General features: G+C 42.0%; 1 protein-coding gene across 5 annotated transcripts in view; it reads left to right on the forward strand.

Moving 5' to 3' along the window:
• The window catches only part of LOC131108125 (vinculin-like), a 28,704-nt gene continuing 6,525 nt past the window's right edge, over positions 1 to 22,179 (forward strand). The window contains exons 1-22 of one of the 5 annotated variants that reach the window (XM_058058926.2): positions 1 to 182; positions 260 to 449; positions 4,190 to 4,260; positions 5,923 to 6,073; positions 6,515 to 6,623; positions 9,249 to 9,371; positions 11,128 to 11,288; positions 13,740 to 13,830; positions 13,905 to 14,052; positions 14,136 to 14,289; positions 14,357 to 14,532; positions 14,614 to 14,712; positions 16,178 to 16,368; positions 16,564 to 16,590; positions 17,705 to 17,904; positions 18,126 to 18,254; positions 18,329 to 18,478; positions 18,589 to 18,697; positions 19,665 to 19,967; positions 20,027 to 20,151; positions 20,966 to 21,151; positions 22,000 to 22,155. In XM_058058926.2, the coding sequence (XP_057914909.2) occupies positions 282 to 449; positions 4,190 to 4,260; positions 5,923 to 6,073; positions 6,515 to 6,623; positions 9,249 to 9,371; positions 11,128 to 11,288; positions 13,740 to 13,830; positions 13,905 to 14,052; positions 14,136 to 14,289; positions 14,357 to 14,532; positions 14,614 to 14,712; positions 16,178 to 16,368; positions 16,564 to 16,590; positions 17,705 to 17,904; positions 18,126 to 18,254; positions 18,329 to 18,478; positions 18,589 to 18,697; positions 19,665 to 19,967; positions 20,027 to 20,151; positions 20,966 to 21,151; positions 22,000 to 22,155 (3,027 nt within the window). In that variant the 5' untranslated portion in view covers positions 1 to 182; positions 260 to 281. Of the gene's footprint in view, positions 450 to 4,189; positions 4,261 to 5,922; positions 6,074 to 6,514; positions 6,624 to 9,248; positions 9,372 to 11,127; positions 11,289 to 13,739; positions 13,831 to 13,904; positions 14,053 to 14,135; positions 14,290 to 14,356; positions 14,533 to 14,613; positions 14,713 to 16,177; positions 16,369 to 16,563; positions 16,591 to 17,704; positions 17,905 to 18,125; positions 18,255 to 18,328; positions 18,479 to 18,588; positions 18,698 to 19,664; positions 19,968 to 20,026; positions 20,152 to 20,965; positions 21,152 to 21,999; positions 22,156 to 22,179 lie in introns of all 5 variants that reach the window. The other 4 variants (XM_058058927.2, XM_058058928.2, XM_058058929.2 and 1 more) reach the window with 4 other exon arrangements.

The raw sequence follows: 22,179 nt of genomic DNA on the forward strand, positions 1-22,179 counted from the left end.
CGTGCGGCGTGAGCGCGCACCTTCTCACCAGCACCGGCAGCAGCAAAGAAGCAAGCAGCGTCTTCGCCGTGATTGGGAGGAGGGAGGTGTTTTCTTCTGGCACGATTCCGGCAGATCCCACCGGAGGAACCCTGGAGAAGCTTGAGTGGACAGTGCACACGCTTGAGTAGATCCTCCTGAAAGTGAGGAGAGCAAAAACAGAAGGAAAGGAGGGCTTCTGTGCAAGAAGCCACCGACCACCTTTTTTCTGTGTTGGAAGGCTGCGGTAAAAGTGGTTGACCATGCCGGTGTTCCACACCAAGACCATCGAGAGTATCCTGGAGCCGGTGGCCCAGCAGATCTCTCACCTGGTCATCATGCACGAAGAGGGCGAGGTGGACGGGAAAGCCATCCCGGATCTGACCGTACCGGTGCAGGCGGTGCAGGCTGCAGTCAGCAACCTCGTACGGGTGAGTCTATGTGACTTTATTGTCATTTTTAATTCAACATCTAATGAAGACAGCATTGGCTCATCTGGCACAATCAAAAGCCCCAAAAAGAAATGTAAGGCGATCTTATGAGTCATTTTTATTGCGTTTGATCTTTGCACGCCTCATTAAAAGGCAACATGTTCAACTTTGGTCTTACGGCTAATCAGAGGGACACTCCACTCCACTCCACTCCACTCCACTCCACTCAATGGAGTTTGTGGGGCGGAAGATCGAACTGACACACAGGTCATCTTTCATTTAACATACCGTATGTCCGTGTGCACTTCCTGGCTGAATCCATATGGGCCAAGTCAACAGACATTTATCACGACCCCCACATGGCTCGTCATGGCATGCATATATTGGCTATTCATGTACGTGTATTGCAACTTGGGACTTGAATTTAACATGCAGTGACCAGACGTTCCTCAATCACTTGCATCCTTACCCAGATCAAAATACTTGGCAATGTTAACAAAACCTCTTTTTCTTTCAGCTGATGATGAAAAACATCAAAATTTGTGGTCCTATCTCAATGAACAGATAGCTAGACAAAAAACAACAACAAAAAAACCAGAGGAAGTTTTATGTCTACAGGATGGATGGGATAGATGTGCCAAAGTATGTTGGTAAACTTCACTCCCAGCTTGGGCTTTTAGCTCAGTGGCTACCCAGTTTGAAGCAGGAACAGACCACTTGAGTTATCTGCCACTGTATATGTGAATGTTGTCATTGTAGTTTCCCTGCATGCTTTCTCAGATAAAGTACAACATACCGTTGGGAACGTTAACCAAACCTCACATTTACACATGCTTCTGCATTACTGGTATTATTTTTTATGTATATATTCCCACGAGAACTCATGTACCTACTGTGTTGTCAGTATAATACATTTGTTTTCATTTTTCAGTTGCAAACACTTCAGTTCAGTTGCTTCAGCAGTCAAATTCTCTAATTAACATTTCATTAGCTGTCAAAAAAGAGCACCAAATCATTTAGCTCACAAATGCTTGTAATGTACAATAATACACATTTATATTTACTATTTATAAAACCAGAAATGGTACCTGATAACCCTTTAAAGGCTTAAATGAAAAAGCTAAAAAAATGAATGTCAGATTATAGCCTCTCTCTTTTTGTGCTTGCCCTCGTCGCTTCAATCCAATCATCCATCCAGACAGCAAGCAGAGGGAGGCTAATAGCAGCCTCAGGCATATCTATGACATGTTGTGATGCGAAGGACAGTGAGGATGCTTGAAGGATGAAGTTAATTACGTATATAAGATTTGGGTGTTTCATCTCATAATGTCACATGCTCATTTTGTTATTATGGACAAGATAGAGGGAAATGTTAAAAGAACGCTTGCTGGTTGCCGGGTAGACAAGCTTAATTGGACATGATGGACACCTTCTGGTTTTGTAGATTTTATTTTAGCAAGCAGAGTCAGTTCCACCCGTGCGCCGTTGCTGCAAAGGTGTAAAAAAGTACACCATAAGCCCGCCACTGCACACTGATACAGTTACACACTTAACCCCCCACCGGGAAAAGCTGTGCATATAAAAAGTAGGTCACTGAGATTGTTGAAGACGCAAACAAGATGGCATCAAAGTGTCAATGAGACATGCGGGCTGAGAGTGATTCAACTGAACATCTAAAAGATGTTGCTGGTGGAAAACGTACAAGCTTGCTGTCAAAGACTCTTGGAAGTTTGAGCTCCCAAAGCAGGCGAGGTAGATCTCATTCCTGAGTATGTCTGGGGGAGGGAGGAGAAATAAATAGATTTACTGTTGAGAAGCGAGCAGCACAACTCAGAAAGGAGTCACCTGCTTCTGTTATTATTCACCGGATGACCCTGGCTGGCCTTTACAGTGGCCTTCGCTCATACCGTCTGCATCCTACTCTTAAGATACTTGATAATTACATATATGTGTTGGACAACTGCAAAGTTGACATATGCATAAGCTGACAATGCATATTTGTCATACTGTATTTACTGTAGGTACTGGATGTTAGATAGCTCCTGCTTAAAAACGGTACAAAATTTTTGAGATGCTGCTAGCTGTTAGTACAATTTGGTACCTTTTTTTTTATCAAATTGCTGGCACTCTCCACTTTCTTTGGCCCCATGGTGGGTTATGTAAGAAAGTGAATGGAAAGTGAGCCAGCAACACCTATAGTGCTTTATTTGGACAAATGATTTAACGGAACGACACAATACAGGGCAAACTGACCAGTTTGTTAACTGCAACATTGTATCAAAAGTGAGACAGTGTATGGAAATTGATGCCGAGGTACAGCATGATTGAAAACGAGGGATTTTCAGAATGCGGCTCCGGACCAAAAACTGATTTTCAGCTCAATCCAGACTCCATTTTATTCTCTCAATTTAAGAACTAAAAAGCAATGCATTCTGTCCTTGACATAATTGAAGGTAGCTTGGCTGTTTTTTAAATGTTTTTCTTTATTTTTTTCAAGCTGCTGCACCTTCACTGAAGTGTTCTGGTTCCTACCCTGCTTTCTTAGTCAAGTGTGTGTGTGCGTTTCCTTGACCAAACGCACACACACCATCACTGTGTGTACACCACAATGGGCCACTTAGTAGTACATTAATAATGCATTCAGTCATCAATGATTACCTATTGAAAAATCAATGATAAGTGTTACTACTTCCAGGAAACGCTGTCAGGATGGTTTCATCCGGACTCGCTTTACTTGCAGAGCTTCATTCCTCCCAACCTTGAAGGAATCTTTTAAACATTTGATTAGCCAAAACAACCAAACTGAAAGTAACGTATAAATAACCAACCACCATAAATCAAAATGTCTTGCAGTGTTTATCAACGAACGTCAGACCCTACCTGGCTATGGGAATATAATTAGCTTTCATTTTGTCTACCATAAAGAGACAGATCACTTGCTTGGATGCCAGTGCTTGCTCTTGTTTTGTCTTCCTTCCTGTGCCTCTCTGAGGCCACAAAAGTCTATTAACTGAAGTTCAGCACCAGTGAGAGACTGATGTCATCATCACGCTGTAATTGCATCTGGAGTGTATGTGTGCGTGGACACACCTGGTATCTCTTGTGATTGTGTGTGAGAAGTGTGTGTGTGTGTGTGTCGGGGGGCGGGGGTCTTCTACCAACCAGCTGCATCACTTATGATGTGAACATCTGCAAAAGAAATTGTCAGTATCACTCTTTTTTGTCATGCTATTCTATTATTGTATGTGTTCAGAATTACACAGAATATATTGAAATAATTTCCACAAAACCCTCTAGATGGGTGTGGCATGAACAAAAGACAAAACTGTTCAAGTTTGCTACAGAACAGGGTAAAAGTGCATTCATCCTCCAATTTTTGCAAACTTTTGGCAATTTGTTTGTGTCCAGGATGACCCATGAAACTTTGTATATGGGTGTGGGCACTTTTCAGTTGTGATGCAGATCTGACCCCTGCCAAGGGCAAACTATGTTTTGTTCATGCACTTTTATTCACATCTGCACCAAAATGTTTATTTACAGTTTATTTTCCCTACCTTTCCACCAAGCTTTGAGATCATCTGAGTAGTTTTTGCAAAAAATCTGCACTCAATTAGTCAAATATGTCCTAATAATTCACCTCCACACCGTCTGTACAAGATGACCTGATTACTCCTGTTCACAATTTCTTACAACCGTGCACATTTAAATTCATGACGCATGTTTCAATTCATGTGTTGCAGGTTGGGAAGGAAACGGTTCAAACCACAGAGGACCAGGTGCTGAAGCGGGACATGCCCCCTGCATTCATCAAGTATGTTTGTTTGTGGATGACTATGCATGCCCATATGATACAAATAATCCATTTAATCTCAGAGCAGAAAGAGAACTTGTTTGAAAAAAGTGGATTCCAAGGAGTTTAAAGTCAGGATTAATGGCAATGTTCCCATCTGCAACAAAGATCCACTTCAGAGCTGAGTGTTCCGTCTGAGGCAGCCCACGGGCATCAAGCATTCATGCAGCTGAGAGGCCGTTTGTTGTGTTCCAGCATGTGTCTAAACGTCTGATAGGATGACCTCTGCGTTGTGTGGCTGACTCAGCAATGCTGCACGACAGACGTCAGACTACATTGACTTGACTCTTATGCGGTGACAGAATGATCAAGTTCACTGACTTAACTAGGAGAGCAAATGCAGCAACATGGCGTGGCGCAACATTCCTATATTTTTGTCTTAAAGCAATAGTTGGCATTATTTGACATGAAGTTGGATGAATGTAGTCCATCAACGGACACTTACTCCCCACTTGGTCCCCTAAGTCCATTTGTGGTCGGACGTAATTCCGGGTAGTCGCTTGGGTTACACAAGTAAGGAGTTTGGCTCCTCAAAATAGTGTGTGTTCAAAAGAACAAGTAAGACATTTACATCACAAAAAACTTCTCAAAATAAACCAGACCTCACAAATACTGTGATGAAGACGCTTGCATTTTTTCCCGCGATGTAGCGCCACAGCCATCTCGTTGTGTGTGTTCCACAGTGGAAGAAGATGTGACTGACTTCAAAAAAGTAATAACATTTTTAGCCAGAATTTAAAGGTCTCAAGCCAAAAATGAGTATGCGGATTAAAAAGAGTGGCCACTGCGGAGTGGCGACTTCGTAATCAGTAAAAATAATGTGCTGTTATAGGCTGCAGATGGCCCCCGAGACGTACTTTGGACACCAGTGGCTTGGTTTTTATATAGGATGGCCTTCCTGTCACCACCCTCCCATTTATCCGGGCTGGGATGGCTTGGTGTTGGGGGGCCTGGTGTCCAAGAATGGAAGCCACACAAAAGATAGCAGTGTGTACCATTACACCACCAGGGCAATAATTATCAATCAATAAATAATAAATTGGAATATGATACAGTCATGCAAAGATAGTTGTCCAATGTACTGTATGCATATATTTTCATTATTGTCTTTAAGGCTTTACAATATAACATTGGTCTATTGGTCTAATTTCAGTTCAGTTCGGATCTTAAACAGATGCAGATCTGACCAGCCCAGTCCGTCCCACCCCACACACACATACATAAACACACATACATACTCACACCTACAAGGGGCACCACACCGTAAATCTCACCCACAGGGCTTAGAAGGGAGCATGTGAAATGTGAACCCACCTAAATATAGATGAACCAGCAGCCATCGATACCCCGACCAGCGGGGGTCAGAAGGAGGAGGGTCTTGGTCCCTTTCAAGCACTTCTTTAAGCCCGTGAAGATCTGTTGCGTATGTCTAAGCATGGTGGCGCTCATGCTGGAACCACAAATTCAGGGCCTGGAATTGTAGTCACATCCATCCATGATAAGCATTTGATTAAAATATCACAATATCCATTTTCTTTGCTGTCCCTTTTTTGTCAATGTTTCCTCTTCACACCATATTTCTTTGCTAAATAAATGTGGTTTGATGTTCCTGTCTGTTTGTAGGGTGGAGAACTCGTCATCTAAACTGGTCCAAGCAGCTCATATGCTGAAGACCGACCCATACTCAGTCCCTGCTCGAGACTACCTGATTGACGGCTCCAGAGGGATTTTGTCTGGCACGTCTGACCTTCTGCTTACATTCGATGAGGCAGAGGTATGTCTGTTTTTCGCTGTCTCTGTATGTGTGTGTTGCTTCAGCGCTGGGGTAATTTTCTGGGAAATGAAGCTTTATATAGCAGCACATACACGGTAGAAGGAGCTGAGCTGAGCGCTTCAAGTGGTCTTGTAATGGAGTTAGATTTTATCACCGAGCTCCAGTGACTTCCCCTCTGTCATAACATCGGATCTTGATGTGTGTGAGTGCACAAGAGTGTGTGTTAGATATTAGCGGGCAACTCCTTAAGTGGAGTCACACTGAGCACGTGATCATGGTCACCATGCTTCTTCATGAAACTTCTTCTGGTCACAAGACTGACATCACAAGATTGTTACACAGACACATGCAATCGCTTGAGGAGCAATAGTAAAAGACCTGGTCTGCTCTTTGGCAGCGTGCTATGCCTTGCATTGTTTCATCTCTTGTGTTGTGTTTCAGGTACGTAAGATCATCCGTGTGTGCAAAGGTATCCTGGAGTATCTGACAGTAGCTGAAGTGGTGGAGACTATGGAGGACCTCGTCACTTACACTAAAAATCTGGGGCCAGGTCAGCAGCAAATGTTCCTCCACACTTTCTTTGGCCTCATGGTGGCTTATGTAGGCGTCACACTCAGTAAAAACGCTCATACAAGTGAAGACCATTTAGTCTATAAAGCCTCTTTGACACAGATACCCGGTGCATAAAATCCAAAACAGCAGATTTGGCGTTTATCAGCCTGTAGCTGTTACACAGAATGTAGCAAAGCAGCATATAGCAGCAATGCATATGTACTTTCTCACTGCGTACAGCATAATACAATATAATTTAAATCATTATGGAACCGCTGTATTACTTTCTGCACTATCTAGCAAGATGCTGTTTGCATTTTCATTCATTCATTCATTCATTCATTCATTTTCTATATCGCTTATCCTCACAAGGGTCGTTGTGAATATAAAATTGTAAATATTCCCATGGCATGATGCAAAAACAATATAAAACTTTCTGTAATTAGTGTCATCTTGTTGGGTGCTAACATGCTAACAGTTAGCATACTTTTAGCTGTTATCCTCATAATTTTTTACATTTTTAAAATTTGCCCATCATCCACAATCTTTATGTGAGACATAACACACGTCTTTCATGAGCAAACATTTTTATGGAGTTTTCTATTAATTCACTCAATCTAAGCCATTTTTCAAAAGACAACCCTGCTGAAAAACAGCATAGACCAGCATAGACCAGCATAGACCAGCTACCAGCATGACCAGCATAGACCAGCATAGACCAGCATAGACCAGCATAGACCAGCATAAACCAGCATAGACCAGCATAGACCAGCATAGAGCAGCATAGACCAGCATAGACCAGCATAGACCAGCATAGACCAGCATAGACCAGCATAGCCCAGCACAGCCCAGCATACCAGCATATGTTGTGTTTTCATGCTGGTATGCTGGCCATGCTGGTAACTGGTCTCCAGACCAGCATACCCGCACAAAAACACAACTTATAATGGTCTTGCTGGGGTACCAGTATACCAGCACGAAAAACACAACATATGCACAAAACGTATGCTGGTCGATGCTGTTTTTTCCAGCAGGGAAGCCCTTCACTACAGGCCATTTTAGACCATTTTGACTGACTGTGTTCTTCTGTAAACATGGAAGCTACTAAAAGGAAGATTAGACTCCCATCTTTTTGATAAAAGACAGGAGTCTTCCCGTTTCTGTTTTTTTAGTCATCAGCAGTAGAACATAGGTCGGTTTCAGGAAATTATCAGTTCCTGACTAGAGAAGGGAGAAACCCAACTTGTTGTGAAAAGAAGCATTTCAAGCATAACTTTCACTTTGACAGAAATTGTGTTTTTTCTTTTGTGACAGCTCAAATATCTAAACAACTATACCAACATCAATAACACAAAAATGAGTGCTTTTACATCAAAATAACCATTTATTTACAGATATAACATGAGCTATGGAACCAAACTATGTGTGTGTGTGCATATATGCACGTGTGTGCGTGTGCATATATACACGTGTGTGCGTGTGCATGTGTTAAAGTTTCCCTTTCAATGTCTAACCTTATGCACGCTTCACTCCTCCACGCTGTCTCACTTCCTCCTGCCTCCTGTGATCTCTCCTGAGCTCTCATCAAATGTACTTTTTATGGCTTAAAAGTGCTCTGAAGGGATATGCATTAGTGGAGTGTTGCATCATCACCTCTTTTTGCATCTTGCACAAAAAAAACATAAAAGGGATTGGACGTTCGGGATTATAAGAAACCATCCCTCACTAGGGTAAAGGGGGTATGCTGGAGCCTATCCCAGCTGACTTCAGTTGAGAGGCGGGGCTCACCCTGGACTGGTTGCAAATCACAGGGCACATATAGACAAACAACCATTCACACTCACATTCATACCTATGGATAATTTGGAGTGGCCAATTAACCTAGCATGTTTTTGGAATGTGGGAGGAAACCGGAGTACCCGGAGAAAACCCACACATGCACGGGGAGAACATGCAAACTCCACACAGAGATGGCCGAGGGTGGAATTGAACTCGGGTCTCCTAGCTGTGAGGCCTGTGCCAACCACTCGCCGTGCAGCCCTGGGATGGGAAATGTAAAACAAAATTATAAATTGTAAAAAATTGTCAATATTTCAGTGTTTAAACACAGGAAATATGACTTTTGATGCTATAACATATGCTTTGGTGTCATGAGCGCTTTAAGAACACAGTTGGACTCACACAGTCTATTCATGCAAACAATATCATACCCTAATCTACGTAAACTGAAGCTAAATTTTGCTTTCCACATGAAGCTAAAAACAGGCCAACTGAGGCTTAATCCAGTTACTCCAAAAGACAAACCCCAAAAGCCAGCCAGAGGTTAGCAATACGTAGCAGTCATTTTTCTAGTTAGGTCTATTCTCTAGGTTAAAGATCACGTTTAGCAAAGCAGTTATCACTCTTCTAAATCCTCTACAATGATGTGATCCTCCTCACTAGGAAAATGCTACTTGTCATTAGAGATTAAAAGGTCAAATATGCTGAGCTGCGCGCATTAGTTGGATGAAATATGATAGCAAGGTTATTCATTCACACTTGACTGCTGCTGACTGACTTTGTATGAGATGATTCAAAGCATGCCAACTACTCCGTTGTTAAATCTGTGTTGTCTTTGCTGCAGGGATGACCAAGATGTCAAAGATGATTGAAGAGAGACAACAGGAGCTGACGCATCAGGAACACAGACAGATGCTCGTCAGTTCCATGAACACCGTAAAAGAGCTGCTGCCTGTCCTCATATCAGGTGTGTATACGTATGAATGTTCATGTGTGAGTGCACCACAAAAAGCCAAAGAGAGCGGGTCACTGAGCATGCCGCTGTTGTTATAGCAACACTGATTGCAGTCATTAGTTAGTATTGTAAGACCGACGGCAAGCACACACGCAAGCTGTTGTCTGAAATTCTGCATCAGCTCACAGGAGAGGGCGGCTTTTGCCCCATGCATGTCCTATATGAGTCAAAACGGCCCACAAAGTTGGACGCCTGCAAAAGATAAAGTATTATGATTAAGGGCTCAAACCAAAACACTATTGTTAATTAAGAGGGGTGTGTCAATATTTTATTCATATAATATTACTTGCAAGTGGCTAAAGCAGCCTTAAATACAGCCTTAAATACACCACATGCCTACCATGTAAAAGTGACTATTGATTCTTTGTATTCACGTACATAAACCTGGCTCTGCCTGCCTACTTATCAAGTGTGAAAGTACACATTAAGTACACAACCAAGCCATGTTTTTGTGAGCGGCCTGTGTCACAAACTGTGTCTTTCTGCAAGCTGGTCAAATTTTAACAGAGGCAGTTTTTCGTTATGATTTCCCCCTATGCAAGGAGCTGCCATCGTCTTTTCTGCTGATCGACGATGCAAAGCCACTATTGTGTTTCAGCCAAAAGCGAAGCATAGCTGCGGTGTTGTTGGATCTACAACCTGAATTCTGCTGTGTTGCTGTGTTGTCCCCCGCCACATGTGGTTCGAATTTAAAAAATCTAGTTTTTTTTAAACATATTGATCATGCTGATCATGAATCATGTTGTTTCATGGTTGAACATGGCCTATTAGTAAAAAATGCATATTGAAGTCAATTTCAAGTATTTTTTTTGTCTGAAGTAAGCATTTACAAGCTTAAAAATGGATAAATGAAGTCACCAAAACTAAAATACAAATACATTGCAGAAGACACATTGTGTCTAATTGTGAATGTAGTATTCTACATTGGTCATGATTGGTTTCGATGAGACCAGTACCAGACTTGATCGTAGTTTATTGCAGGTTTAAATGATCTCACTACAATATCAATAACATTCATTCATTCATTTTCTGCCGCTTATCCTCGCAAGGGTCGCGGCCATGTTGGAGCTTATCCCAGCTGTTTTCGGGCAAGAGGCGGGGTACACCCTGGACTGGTGGCCAGCCAATCACAGGGCACATATAAACAAACAACCATTCACACTCACATTCATACCTATGGACAATTTGGAGTGCCAATTAACCTAGCATGTTTTTGGAATGTGGGAGGAAACCGGAGTCTACAGTCTAGAGGGCTCTAATAATAGGAAAAACATATTTAGAAGAATTTAATGTCATTACTGCAAAACGATTCCATTTCTAAAGAAGACATCCTACTTCTCAGAAATCTACCTATCGCGGTCGGGTCTGGAACCAGTTTACCGCGATAAACGAGTCATCACAGTCAGGAGATTGTGGATTCAAACATCTGGAGCTTTGATGTTCTCCCCGTGTGTGCGTGTTTTCTCCCTGGGTACTCCAGCGTCCGCCCACATTCTAAAATGATGCGTCCTCGTTAATTGGAGACTCTTTATTGTCCAATGTGAGTGTGAATGCTCGTTTGTCTATATGTGATTGGCTGGCAACCAGTCCAGGGTGTACCGCGCCTCTCACCCAAAGACAGCTGGGATAGGCTCCATCCTACCTGCAACCCTAGTGTGGATAAGTGATACCGACAATTGATGGAGGTGCCGATGCTTTTTGTTCTCAGCAATAAAGATTTTTGTGGCAACCAAGAGTGGTCGAGGCGCTGGTGTGGAGGAGGCTGAGAGGAACCGACGGTTTACCTTTGAGAAGATGAGCGGCGAGATGAACGAGATCATCAGAGTCTTACAGCTCACGACGTGGGATGAAGACGCCTGGGCTAACAAGGTACGACGCTCGTCTCGAGTTTCATTTGATCTCATTTTGGACCCAGGGCCTCCCAATTGAATCCCCACGCACTTATTAGATTGCATCCTTTGGTGGGGAATGCCTTCGCACTCGCACACACATGCAGTCTGATAGCCACACAGCCCTCTTTGCTGCAGAGAGCATCTCCAAAAGCCACTCTTTACTTTCTGTGATTCACCTTTTCTTTTGGCTTGCTAGGGTAACCCCTTTTTCTTTTTCTTTCTTTACCTTCCTTCTCCATTATTTTCCTCCTTGTAGAAGGTAAGCCTGTTTCTCTCCCCATCTGCAGCCTCCAGCATGCGTGTGTGTGTGTAGATTTTTAAATTCAAGTGCAATTTAACACATTTATAGGAATGTTTATAAATGTATATGTAGTGTAATGTTGATACTTAAGAGCCTGTGTGTCATGTGTTTCAGTCAGCTGATGTATTGTATACAGTCAAACCTCAGTTTTCATATGATTCACTTCATATGATGCACCAAAATTTTGCCTCTGGTTTTCGTGCGTTGTCTTGGTAATCATATAAAAGTGCACTGTACTAGGGTGACCATATTTTCATCACTAAAAACCAGCACACTCAGCCTGCCAATGGCATATTTACACAAAGTTTATTCACAGAAAGTAAAGTAAAAATAAAAAGATGCTATCTATACCCAAAGACACAAATTCCAAAGGAAGTTTAAAAAATAGGCACCAAAATGATTCCAAAACACGACAACATGTAAATCAATAAAAACCAGCACGTTTTCATCATTTTCCAAAAAACAACCCTGTATGGCCGGGACAGCTCTACCTTATACCGTATCATTCCACGGAATCAAGTGTCTGAACAAAGCACTGCGACTGCTAAATAAGAAAGTTGTGATTCCCTGCAATGGAATAAAGAAGGTGAGAAAGAATAAGGAAAGGAAAGAAAGGTAAAAAAAAAGGCAAAATAAATGTGAAAGGGATGTTAAACGTTCATTTGTCCACTTTATTTGTCATGTTGTCATTATTTTGCTGTGTTTTAAAACTATAATTATTCTTTATCAAAGGTGTATATATTTTTGGGGAGGAGGTGATTGGACGGATTTATTGTATTTACGTATTTACGATTTTCTATAGGAAAATTGCCTTGTTTATTGTACATATCGGTGTTCGGCGGACGTTTTGGAACAAATGAATAATGAAAACCGAGGTACCACTGTACTGTATATGTAAAGCGTCACTATATTGTCATCTGTGTATCTGTTTGTCTATTGTGAGACAAATTGCTTGATAAAGATGACATGACCTCCTACTGTATATCCAATGCACTATATACTTATTCACTATATTGAATCACCAGCTCACGTCATATATGACATGCTATTGTTGTTTTCAACTAAAATAACCTCACTCTGAAATGTTGCTGAAGCTTTTTTTAACATGAGAGGATGATAAAAATCTATTTCACTCATCTAACCTGTAACACTGCATGTTTTGGTGCATGCAACATGCACACACAATGTTTCGCCTTTGTGTCGCTGCGTGGAGGGAAGTGTGGCCCTCATCCCCGGGTCATAAATTATAAAAAAAGCTGGCCCACACACATCCATAATACACGAGCTGTTGAATGGCTCCATTCAAGCGTTTTATCGTCCCCTGAGCTGGAAATAAATGTTTTTCTCTGTTATATGACGGAAGGGGGGGGCACTCATTTTTCAGTGATTCTTCAAGTAAACAAAGGTTTGTGATAACATAATGGCATGCTGCGTATTGTACAATAATCTTTTATTACATACAACAGTTTTCTCTCGTTCTATTGACGAGAGATGGGCGTAATAATCCACTAGTCGATTCACTGACATTTAATACCAGCTACACTGCCACAAAACATCTTTGCCATATAAAATGTACCCTATATAGAAATACCATTTAGAAAATGACACTTAAGTGGAGTCTTGTTCATTTTCCCCAATCATTTTCCTCAATCAAGGAAATCCTTATTTTCAAACTCAATTTGTTAAAATGAGATTCCTATATACCACTATAATCTATAATCCTACTATATAGGATTGGGAATGATTTGTTGCAAAATCCTTATATTGCATGGTCCTTTGCAGCTGTTGTGTCATTCTGTTGATGACATCACTTTATTTTTAGCCACAAACATGACTTGTGCACCAAAATTGTCAACGCCAGTCACAAAAAAATGATTAATCAACAACTGAAAATAGTCCTCTGGCCGTTTCCTCATGACTTGTTGTGTAAGACTTGCTAAAAATAAAGAGTAAATCTTCAAACAGGACCTTGTTGGCAGAGTTTACATCAAATATCATTTATACATATTCCTATAATTTAATGACTATATGCTATATACGCATATATAAATATTATTCTTAATGGCTTTAATGTAATTTTTTCTCTTGTTATCATTTTTAATTATTTTGTGGCCGTTTTTATACCAGGATATGGAGGCACTGAAGAGATCTCTGGCTTTGATTGAATCTAAGATGAACCAAGCTAAAAGTTGGCTGAAAGACCCCTATGCCCAACCAGGTATGTGTCTGAGGTGTCTTCTGTGTTGCTCAAATGTTGCTATAGAACAATTTTGTGGTGTGCATCCCCCTCAGGAGATCCCGGTGAGGTCGCCATACGTGTGATTTTGGACGAGGCCGGAAAGGTGGGAGAGCTGTGCGCCGGGAAGGAGAGGAAGGACATACTGGCAACACATAAAGCTTTGAGTCAAATGACCGATCAGATTGCAGATCTCAGAGTCAGGTATGCCATTTGTGCACGTTTGTTAGAAGGTATACCATTCATTTGTGTGCATGTGTTCATGCTTTTGTGTGTATTTGCAACAGAGGCCAAGGCCCAAGCCAGGCTTGTGTGCAGCGTGCAGGCCAGTGCTCTCAGGGCTTTGACTTGTTATTTGGCAAAGTTGACAATGCTGCTCGCAGACTGGAGGCCCTTATCAATGCCAAGCAAGCCATCGCCAGGAGGCTGGATGCTGCACAGGTGTGATAAAACAACACAACAGTCAATGGGGTCTCTATCTCTGGTGATGTTTTTGTATTTTGCTCAGGCCTGGCTGGCTGACCCTAACGGTGGTCCAGAGGGCGAGGAGAACATCAGGGCATTGCTAGCAGAGGCTAAACGCATCGCCGACCTGTGTGAGGACCCCAAAGACAGGGAGGACATCCTGCGCTCCATCAGTGAGATCGCAGGCCTTACCACCAGACTTGTGGAGCTACGCAAACTGTGCGTTTGGTTCTCATTTGACACTGCAGCTAACGCTGTTTAGGGAATATTTTCAAGTCATTCTCAGACTCTTTATTCCAGGAGGAGAGTACAGCCCCATATCACCAGTACCTGGCACGTTTTACCTGCCTGGAGGTTATGTTGTTGTATGTCAGCGTTGGGTGTCAGTCCCACAATAAGGTTGATAAACTACTCAAAAAGGGTTTCAAATATGAAATGACTTAAAGGGAAATACCACATGGCCACCATGGCCACTAAACTTCCTTATGGAAAGACTTTGCTCGGTTCCTTAAATCCAGTGAGTCATGGTGACGTGAGTCATTGTTTGTCTAGATTCTAAATGAAATGACCATAAAAGGAAATCCACATAAACAAAGCAAGTAAGTCTCTTGTTCCGTTATCAGGACCATTCAGGACCAGGATGTCCTGTACTTGTATTGATTTGAGTCTCCATTTTTTAGTCACATTTAATAATTGCATGTTGGCCGCACAGTCAATTAGTGGTTAGCATGTTGGCCCCACAGTCAGGAGATCTGTGTTTGAATCTCCACTCTGTGCATCTCTGTGCGGAGTTTGCATGTTGTGCTTGGGTTTTTTTCCGGGTAATCCAGTTTCCTCCCACATTCCAAAAACATGCATGCTAGGTTAATTGGCTCTAAATTGTATGAATGGTTGTTGTTGTCTATATGTGCCGTGCGATTGGCTGGCGACTGATCCAGGATGTACCCGGCTGCGTAGGGAACAATACAAAAATGCAAAGGGTCATTTTGATTCGGTCGAGCTGCCAGCCAAAAATGGCATCCAGGCCACAATTTGGAACCAAATCTGGCTGATAAATGACTGTATGTTCAGTTCAAAAACGTGTTTGCAGCAAAACTCCTAAAAACAGCAGTATTTTTCTAAAAACATGTCATATAGATGATCTCTGATATGAATTTTTGTAGCAGGTCCTATAAAACATATAGCATATAGCCTATGTAGTCATATAGCTCAGTGATTCTCAACTGGTGGTTCCATGGGTTGCAGGTTGTAACAAATGGAATGACCTGATGTCTGTGAATGCACCTGGCATTCTCGTCTTTGCCATTTAGTTGCTACGCCATTTACTTGCTACACTTGCTAAGTGTAAAGATTGAGCGAAAGGACATTGAGTGGGGTCTTAACGCGCCGTCCATATCTGCAGACATCACACATAGCTGCAGATATCTCCTGGGGAAGAGCATGCCATAAAGAGAGACAGCATCGCACTGCTGCAGCTCATGCTGTGTTACATACAGAATTTTAAGTAAGTAATAAAGTCAAACATTTACGCAATTTGGGTTGCCACTTTTCATTGATGATTGTGGCTCCGATGCCCCCGATATGCCTATCCCAGCTGGCTTCAGGCATGAGGCCGGATCTGTACAACTTTATAGATATTCTGAATTCAAGCCAGTGGTATTTCCCTTTTAAGGCTGGTGATCTAACAAAGGGTTAGTTAGATTTTGGACTAACAAAGTGATCACTATCTAAAATCTGATTTTTCCTTTTAAGGGTGATGATCGAACAGGAGACTTGGACTACTAAATACACTATTTCCCCTCTCATTTCATGCTTGTTTGTGCATTTCCTTAAACTTCCTGTCTTTTTTTTCTTGTTGTCTCAGAGGTAAAGGTGACAGTCCGGAGGCCCGTGCTCTGGCCAAGCAAATCGGGGCAGCCCTGCTGACCTTGCAAGCCAAGACCAACCGGGCTGTGGCCAACATGAGGCCCGCCAAGCCTGCAGTCACTCTGGAGGGAAAAATGGAGCAAGCTCTACGCTGGGTCGCTAACCCTGGAGTGGATGATAGAGGTGTAGGTGAGGGAGTGTTTGCATACTTATAGCATACTATATTAGCTGCCAAATAAGGGATTCTGATCAGTGAATGATATTGGGTTTGGTACATCCTCATCTACGACACCATCAGAAGGAAAAATGGCATTTTAAATCCTGTTTTGTGTGTCTGTTGTTTAATTGTCACCTATTCCCTCCTATGCTGCCTCATGGGAGCAGAGTGTGAGAGATTAGAGTGGAACACAGGTACTCCTATCTTTTCCTTTCCGATGATGACGCTTCGATATTTATGACTTCAGATTGTACTGTAAATTAACGCCTCTGTTCAGTCGACCGCCGCGTCTCTTGTAGGTGTTAGTGTGTGGTCTGCAAAAGCAAAAAATGAGAAGCTGTGGTATTCATGCTGGCTTAGCAGTTTGCGTCTTACTGCTATTCCAACATTGGTTCTGTTGCTGTCGTTAAGCTAATGTCTATCCATCCAGCTGTCTTCTATGACACTTATCCGCAATTGGGTCGCAGGTATGTTGGAGCCTATCCCAGCTGACTTTTTTAAAGTCATCATGTATGTTTTTGGTGTGTGGGAGGAAGCTGGAGTTAGTTAATATAATTACAGTATTTTCTGGACTGCATTTTGTTGCCCTGTACCAGTGACATGAGCAATAACAATAAAGTTGAATCTAATCTAATCTATAAGTCGCGCAAGGCCAAAAATGCACAATTAGGTAGAACAAAACATACATAAGTCGCACTGGAGTATAAGTCGCATTTTTTGCGCGTAATTTATCTTGACCAAAACAGACATTAAGTCCTCTTGGAAGCCAAGTTCTAACAATAAAAGAATAGAGAATAGGCTGAATAGGTGTAAGAAATGCTAACACAATGGTTATTCAGCTACAAAAAAATAAACATGAACAGAAAAGGTGTCCATGTTTATGTAGCATAAAGAGTTTTTTCATTTCGCTCTGGAGTATAAGTCGCAGGAACAGCCAACCTATGAAAAAAAAGTGCGACTTATTGTCTGGAAAATACGGTAGTAACTGATCATGTGGTCAAAGAGTTCTACATTTCCTTTTCACTTTATCATGCAAGCCAAATCATTTTTAAAGCAGAACAAAAACCCTAATTATTAACGTCATCTTTTCAGATGAGAAAAATAAATACATCACCTATAATTACATTTATGGTATATGCCTTATAGTCAAAAGGGACAATTGGGACAATGATGAATTGAATGATAATTAAGTCTGTCTCAATACTTGTGGCCACTACTTCCAAGATCTCCATAGATTTATTTTTCATGATAGAGTAGGTGTCTAAATGCGATATGGAGGATGACCTCTGACCTTTATCCTTGCCACAGGTCAGGCAGCGATCAGGGGGATGATTGGAGAAGGACGGAGGCTGGCAGGGGGCCTGTTGGGACCTTACCGCCAGGACATGATGGGACGCTGCGACCGAGTAGAGGGTCTGATGACATCCTTGGCAGACATGGCAGGCAGGGGGGAGGCTGAGGCCCCCCACGCAAGGGCGACGGTCGCACAACTCCATGATGGCCTTAAGGTAGTTGTGCAACCAACTTTGTTCAAATTCCTTGTACTATTTGGGATTTATCATTTTTTTTACATATCTCAAAGTTGCAGTAAACAGATAGAACACATTTGTGGTGCAGACTATACACTATTTCAGTCTTAAAAATGAGGCACGATTGTGAATTGATTAAAAGAACTGGTGCACAGCGCCACCCGGTGGACTGACAATGGAACGTAAAATGGTTGTATCAGGACCTGAGGCAGAATATGCAGGAGGTGATGACCCAGGAAGTATCAGATGTCTTCAGTGACACCACCACACCTATTAAATTGCTGGCCGTGGCTGCCACCGCTCCCGCCGATGCCCCCAACAGAGGGGAGGTCAGTCACGCCGTGTGCACAAATTCTGTAGCATCCAAGCGGCTGAAAGTAAAAGCCCTGTGTCTCTGTTGAAGGTTTTTGATGAGCGTGCAGGTAACTTTGAGACCCACGCAAGCCGTCTGAGTGCAACTGCTGAGAAGGCGGCTGCTGTGGGAACAGCCAATAAGAGCACAGTGGAAGGGATCCACGCTGCGGTCAAACATGCCCGTGAGCTTACACCACAGGTGCTTGTTTTTTTTGCCAGTTTTGACCCACCTGATTAGCATAATTCCACACAACAACCTGTACGGAGACAAAACACAAGTGTGTGAGCATGACATGTTTGTTATGATAGGTGACTTCTGCTGCTCGAATCTTGTTGAAGAATCCCGGCAACAAGGCAGCGTACGAGCACTTTGACACCATGAAGAACCAATGGATTGACAATGTGGAGAGACTCACAGGTGACAGCTTTTTCAAATAACTTCAGCTGAATTTAAATGCTGTTACTTTTCTCAATCAAATTTACATTTTTGGCAGCGTAGTGAGTCAGAAGATAAACGTAGTAATGCAAATAATATATGATATTACAATGGAAGTGGCTGGGCGCTGGACGACACTTCCTCATTGTCACGAGATGCACTCATGGACACTCCGAAAACCAAAATAAAGTCTTAAGTATGCGCACGCGCACGTCTGGTCTACATAAACAGAAAGACAAAGAAAAACAATAACTGGATATTTTTATCACTTACTAACCGAACTCTAACTGCGGACAATTTGTAGCATCTAAGTATGCTTGGAAATCCCAGGAATCTACACTCAAAACATGAATTCAGCTTCAAGTATCTGGTGTCTTTGAACGCAACTCTTCACGGCTCATATAATACAGTTAAAAGGGACCCATTATTCCTATTTTTCGCCCCTTTGTATTGACTTATGGTCTCCTATAGAGCAGCTACACACGATAACCAGCACAGAAAACATTTTAGGTTTTCCAGACCTTGACCCGGCCTCCGGGTCGTGTGATTGGTCGCACACCCAAAGTGGTTCCTAACTGTGAACATGGGTTTGAATCTCTGTTGTTTATGTTTAATTGTTATTTGCGATTGCTACCACTGATCTCCCCGTGAGTGTGTGGGTTTTCTCATGTACTCTGGTTTCCTCCAAAACGTACATGCTAGGTTAACTGGCCACTCCAAATTGTCCATAGGTATGAATGTGAGTGTGAATGGTTGTTTGTCTATATGTGCCCTGTGATTGGCTGGCCACCAGTCCAGGGTGTACCCCGCCTCTCGCCCAAAGTCAGCTGGGATAGGCTCCAGCATAGAAAATGAATATATTGTATTATATTTTATTAGCAAAGTTCTGTAATATCAGCGTACATCATTTTGAAAGTCATTTAACACATTTAAATGTGTGTGTGTCCAGGTCTGGTGGATGAGGCCATAGACACCAAGTCTCTGCTCGACGCCTCAGAGGAAGCCATCAAAAAAGACATTGACAAGTGCCGAGTTGCCATGGCGAATATTCAGCCCCAAATGCTCGTTGCCGGGGCGACAAGCATCGCTCGACGAGCCAATCGGGTTCTGCTGGTAGCAAAGAGGGAAGTGGAGAACTCCGAAGACCCGCGCTTCAGAGACACAGTGAAACATGCATCAGACATTTTGTCGCACACCATCTCACCCATGGTCATGGACGCCAAGGCGGTGGCCGGCAACATACAAGATAAAGGTACATTCAGTCGAAGATTTAAAGAATATTTTTACCTGATGACCTCTGACCCTTCACAGGGCTGCAGAAGGCCTATTTGGACTCCTGTCTGAGGATTTTGGCTGCAGTGGGAAAAGTCAGAGAGGCCTTCCAACCTCAGGAGCTGGACTTTCCACCGCCACCGCCTGACCTAGATCAGCTCCACGTAAGTCCTGCAGTTACTAACACATTTACTCTGATACTGTCATTAAACGCTTCATTGAAATGGTCGTCATTTTGAGGCAATTCAGTGCCCTCAATTTCTATTTTCTATTGAGGACTATTTCAGGTCTAAGAGTGGTACTTTTTAGACTTTTATAAGTACCATATGTATATTTGGTAGCTCTTTTTTTATTTACTTTTTACATGTATTTTTATATTTTCTGTTCATTTAATTGTAGCTTTTTTTAACCACAATCTTTCTGTTTGGGGCTAACAGAAATCCGAAATGTTTTATATTATCAGGAAAATAATAATAATAATAGTAATAATAAATAGAAGATATAATTAATCCTAATAAATAACTGTATAACTAAAAATATGTTTTATTCATTAGCTTATCTAATTGTTTCTTTGATAATTGTTTTTGCTTGTTTTTAATTCCATGGCAAAGAGGTCCCAATTAAAAGTTCTGATTGAATTAGATAAGAATCTTCAAAAATAGTATTCAAAATGTTTTAAATTTTAATTTATAATAAATACAAGAAAAAAAGTTAAAAAATTAAATTAACAAATTAAATTAAATTAAATTAAATTAAATTAAATTAAATTAAATTAAATTAAATTAAATTAAATTAAATTAAATTAAATTAAATTAAATTAAATTAAATTAAATTAAATTAAATTAGTTAAAAATATATATATTTTTATGTAGATGATTAAAATTGTTTACATGACGATTGACTGTGATTGAAGTCGAAAGCGATAACAATATATAAAATGTGGTCTACATTACACATATACTGTGTCTTAACATGCAGGTAAGCGATGAGCAGGCTCCACCTAAGCCCCCCTTGCCAGAGGGTGAGGTGCCACCCCCTCGACCTCCCCCTCCAGAAGAAAAAGACGAAGAGTTCCCGGAGCAGAAAGCTGGTGAGGTGCTGAGCGAGCCCATGATGGTGGCGGCCCGACAGCTGCACGACGAAGCCCGCAAGTGGTCCAGCAAGGTCAGTGGACACACAATACACACAATACGCACAATACACACAATACACACCCACGTGTGTCACAAGACATTGTTGATTTTTATTAGCGTCAGTGTCTCGCTGAGTCATGTTGATCCTGAAATGTGGAGATCTGTGGGTAGATTCCAATTTCAGAAGGAAACTGGAAACTGTCATCTGGTCAAGAAAAAAAGAATATGAATCTGGATATTTCATGAAGTATACCCACATCATATTGATTAGCTCATAAATGCAGTAAGAAGCAGTTTTAGAGCTTTCAAGTCAACCATGCTTTAATATTTTCGTTCACTTCTGCAAACTGCTACCGCAATAATAAACCTCTCTGACTGTCAATCAAAGCTGCACATTCATGAATTGTTTTATTTATGATAGAGCTCCATGTCCATCTTGTCAAATCAAACCTTTTGTTTGATGTTTTAAATGCATATATGTGTGTGTTTTTGTGTGGCGGTAACATGAAATCTAGGATCTACGTGAGGGTCACACCAGAAATATCTCACTTCCGTGAAGTCACATTCGGCTTTCCTGCTTTATTTCTTTATTTCTAAATATTCGAAATAGCTCTAGTCCGTTTCCCCTGCGCTGTGCAGTTGTGCCTCCCCTTCCTGCTTCTCCATGATGCCTGTATGCCTTTCTCCCGATGGGTCTCCCTGTCCTCTGTTATTCCACCTGCTGCTTCTCATAGTGTACTAAATGCTTCCTTCCCTTCCACCTATCCTGGCTGTCTCTCTTTCCCCTACACGTTTTTTTCCTCTCCAATCAATCCTCCAACCGCCAATACCCCCCCCCCCCCCCCCGCTGCTCTGCTCTGCCCTGCCCTGCCGTGCCAGGAGGCGGTAGAGGTAGACGATGAAGATGAGTTTACTGACGGTGAGGATGACTATGAGCCAGAGCTGCTGATGATGCCCTCCAACCAGCCTGTCAATCAACCCATGCTCGCAGCTGCCCAGTCTCTCCACCAGGAGGCGCGCAAGTGGTCCAGCAAGGTCTGCTCACATACATGTCACATG

The sequence above is a fragment of the Doryrhamphus excisus genome, linkage group LG20, assembly GCF_037039965.1.
Source record: "Doryrhamphus excisus strain RoL-2023G ecotype Guam linkage group LG20, RoL_Dexc_Guam_v1.1, whole genome shotgun sequence".
In the NCBI taxonomy this organism is placed as follows: Eukaryota; Metazoa; Chordata; class Actinopteri; order Syngnathiformes; family Syngnathidae; genus Doryrhamphus; species Doryrhamphus excisus.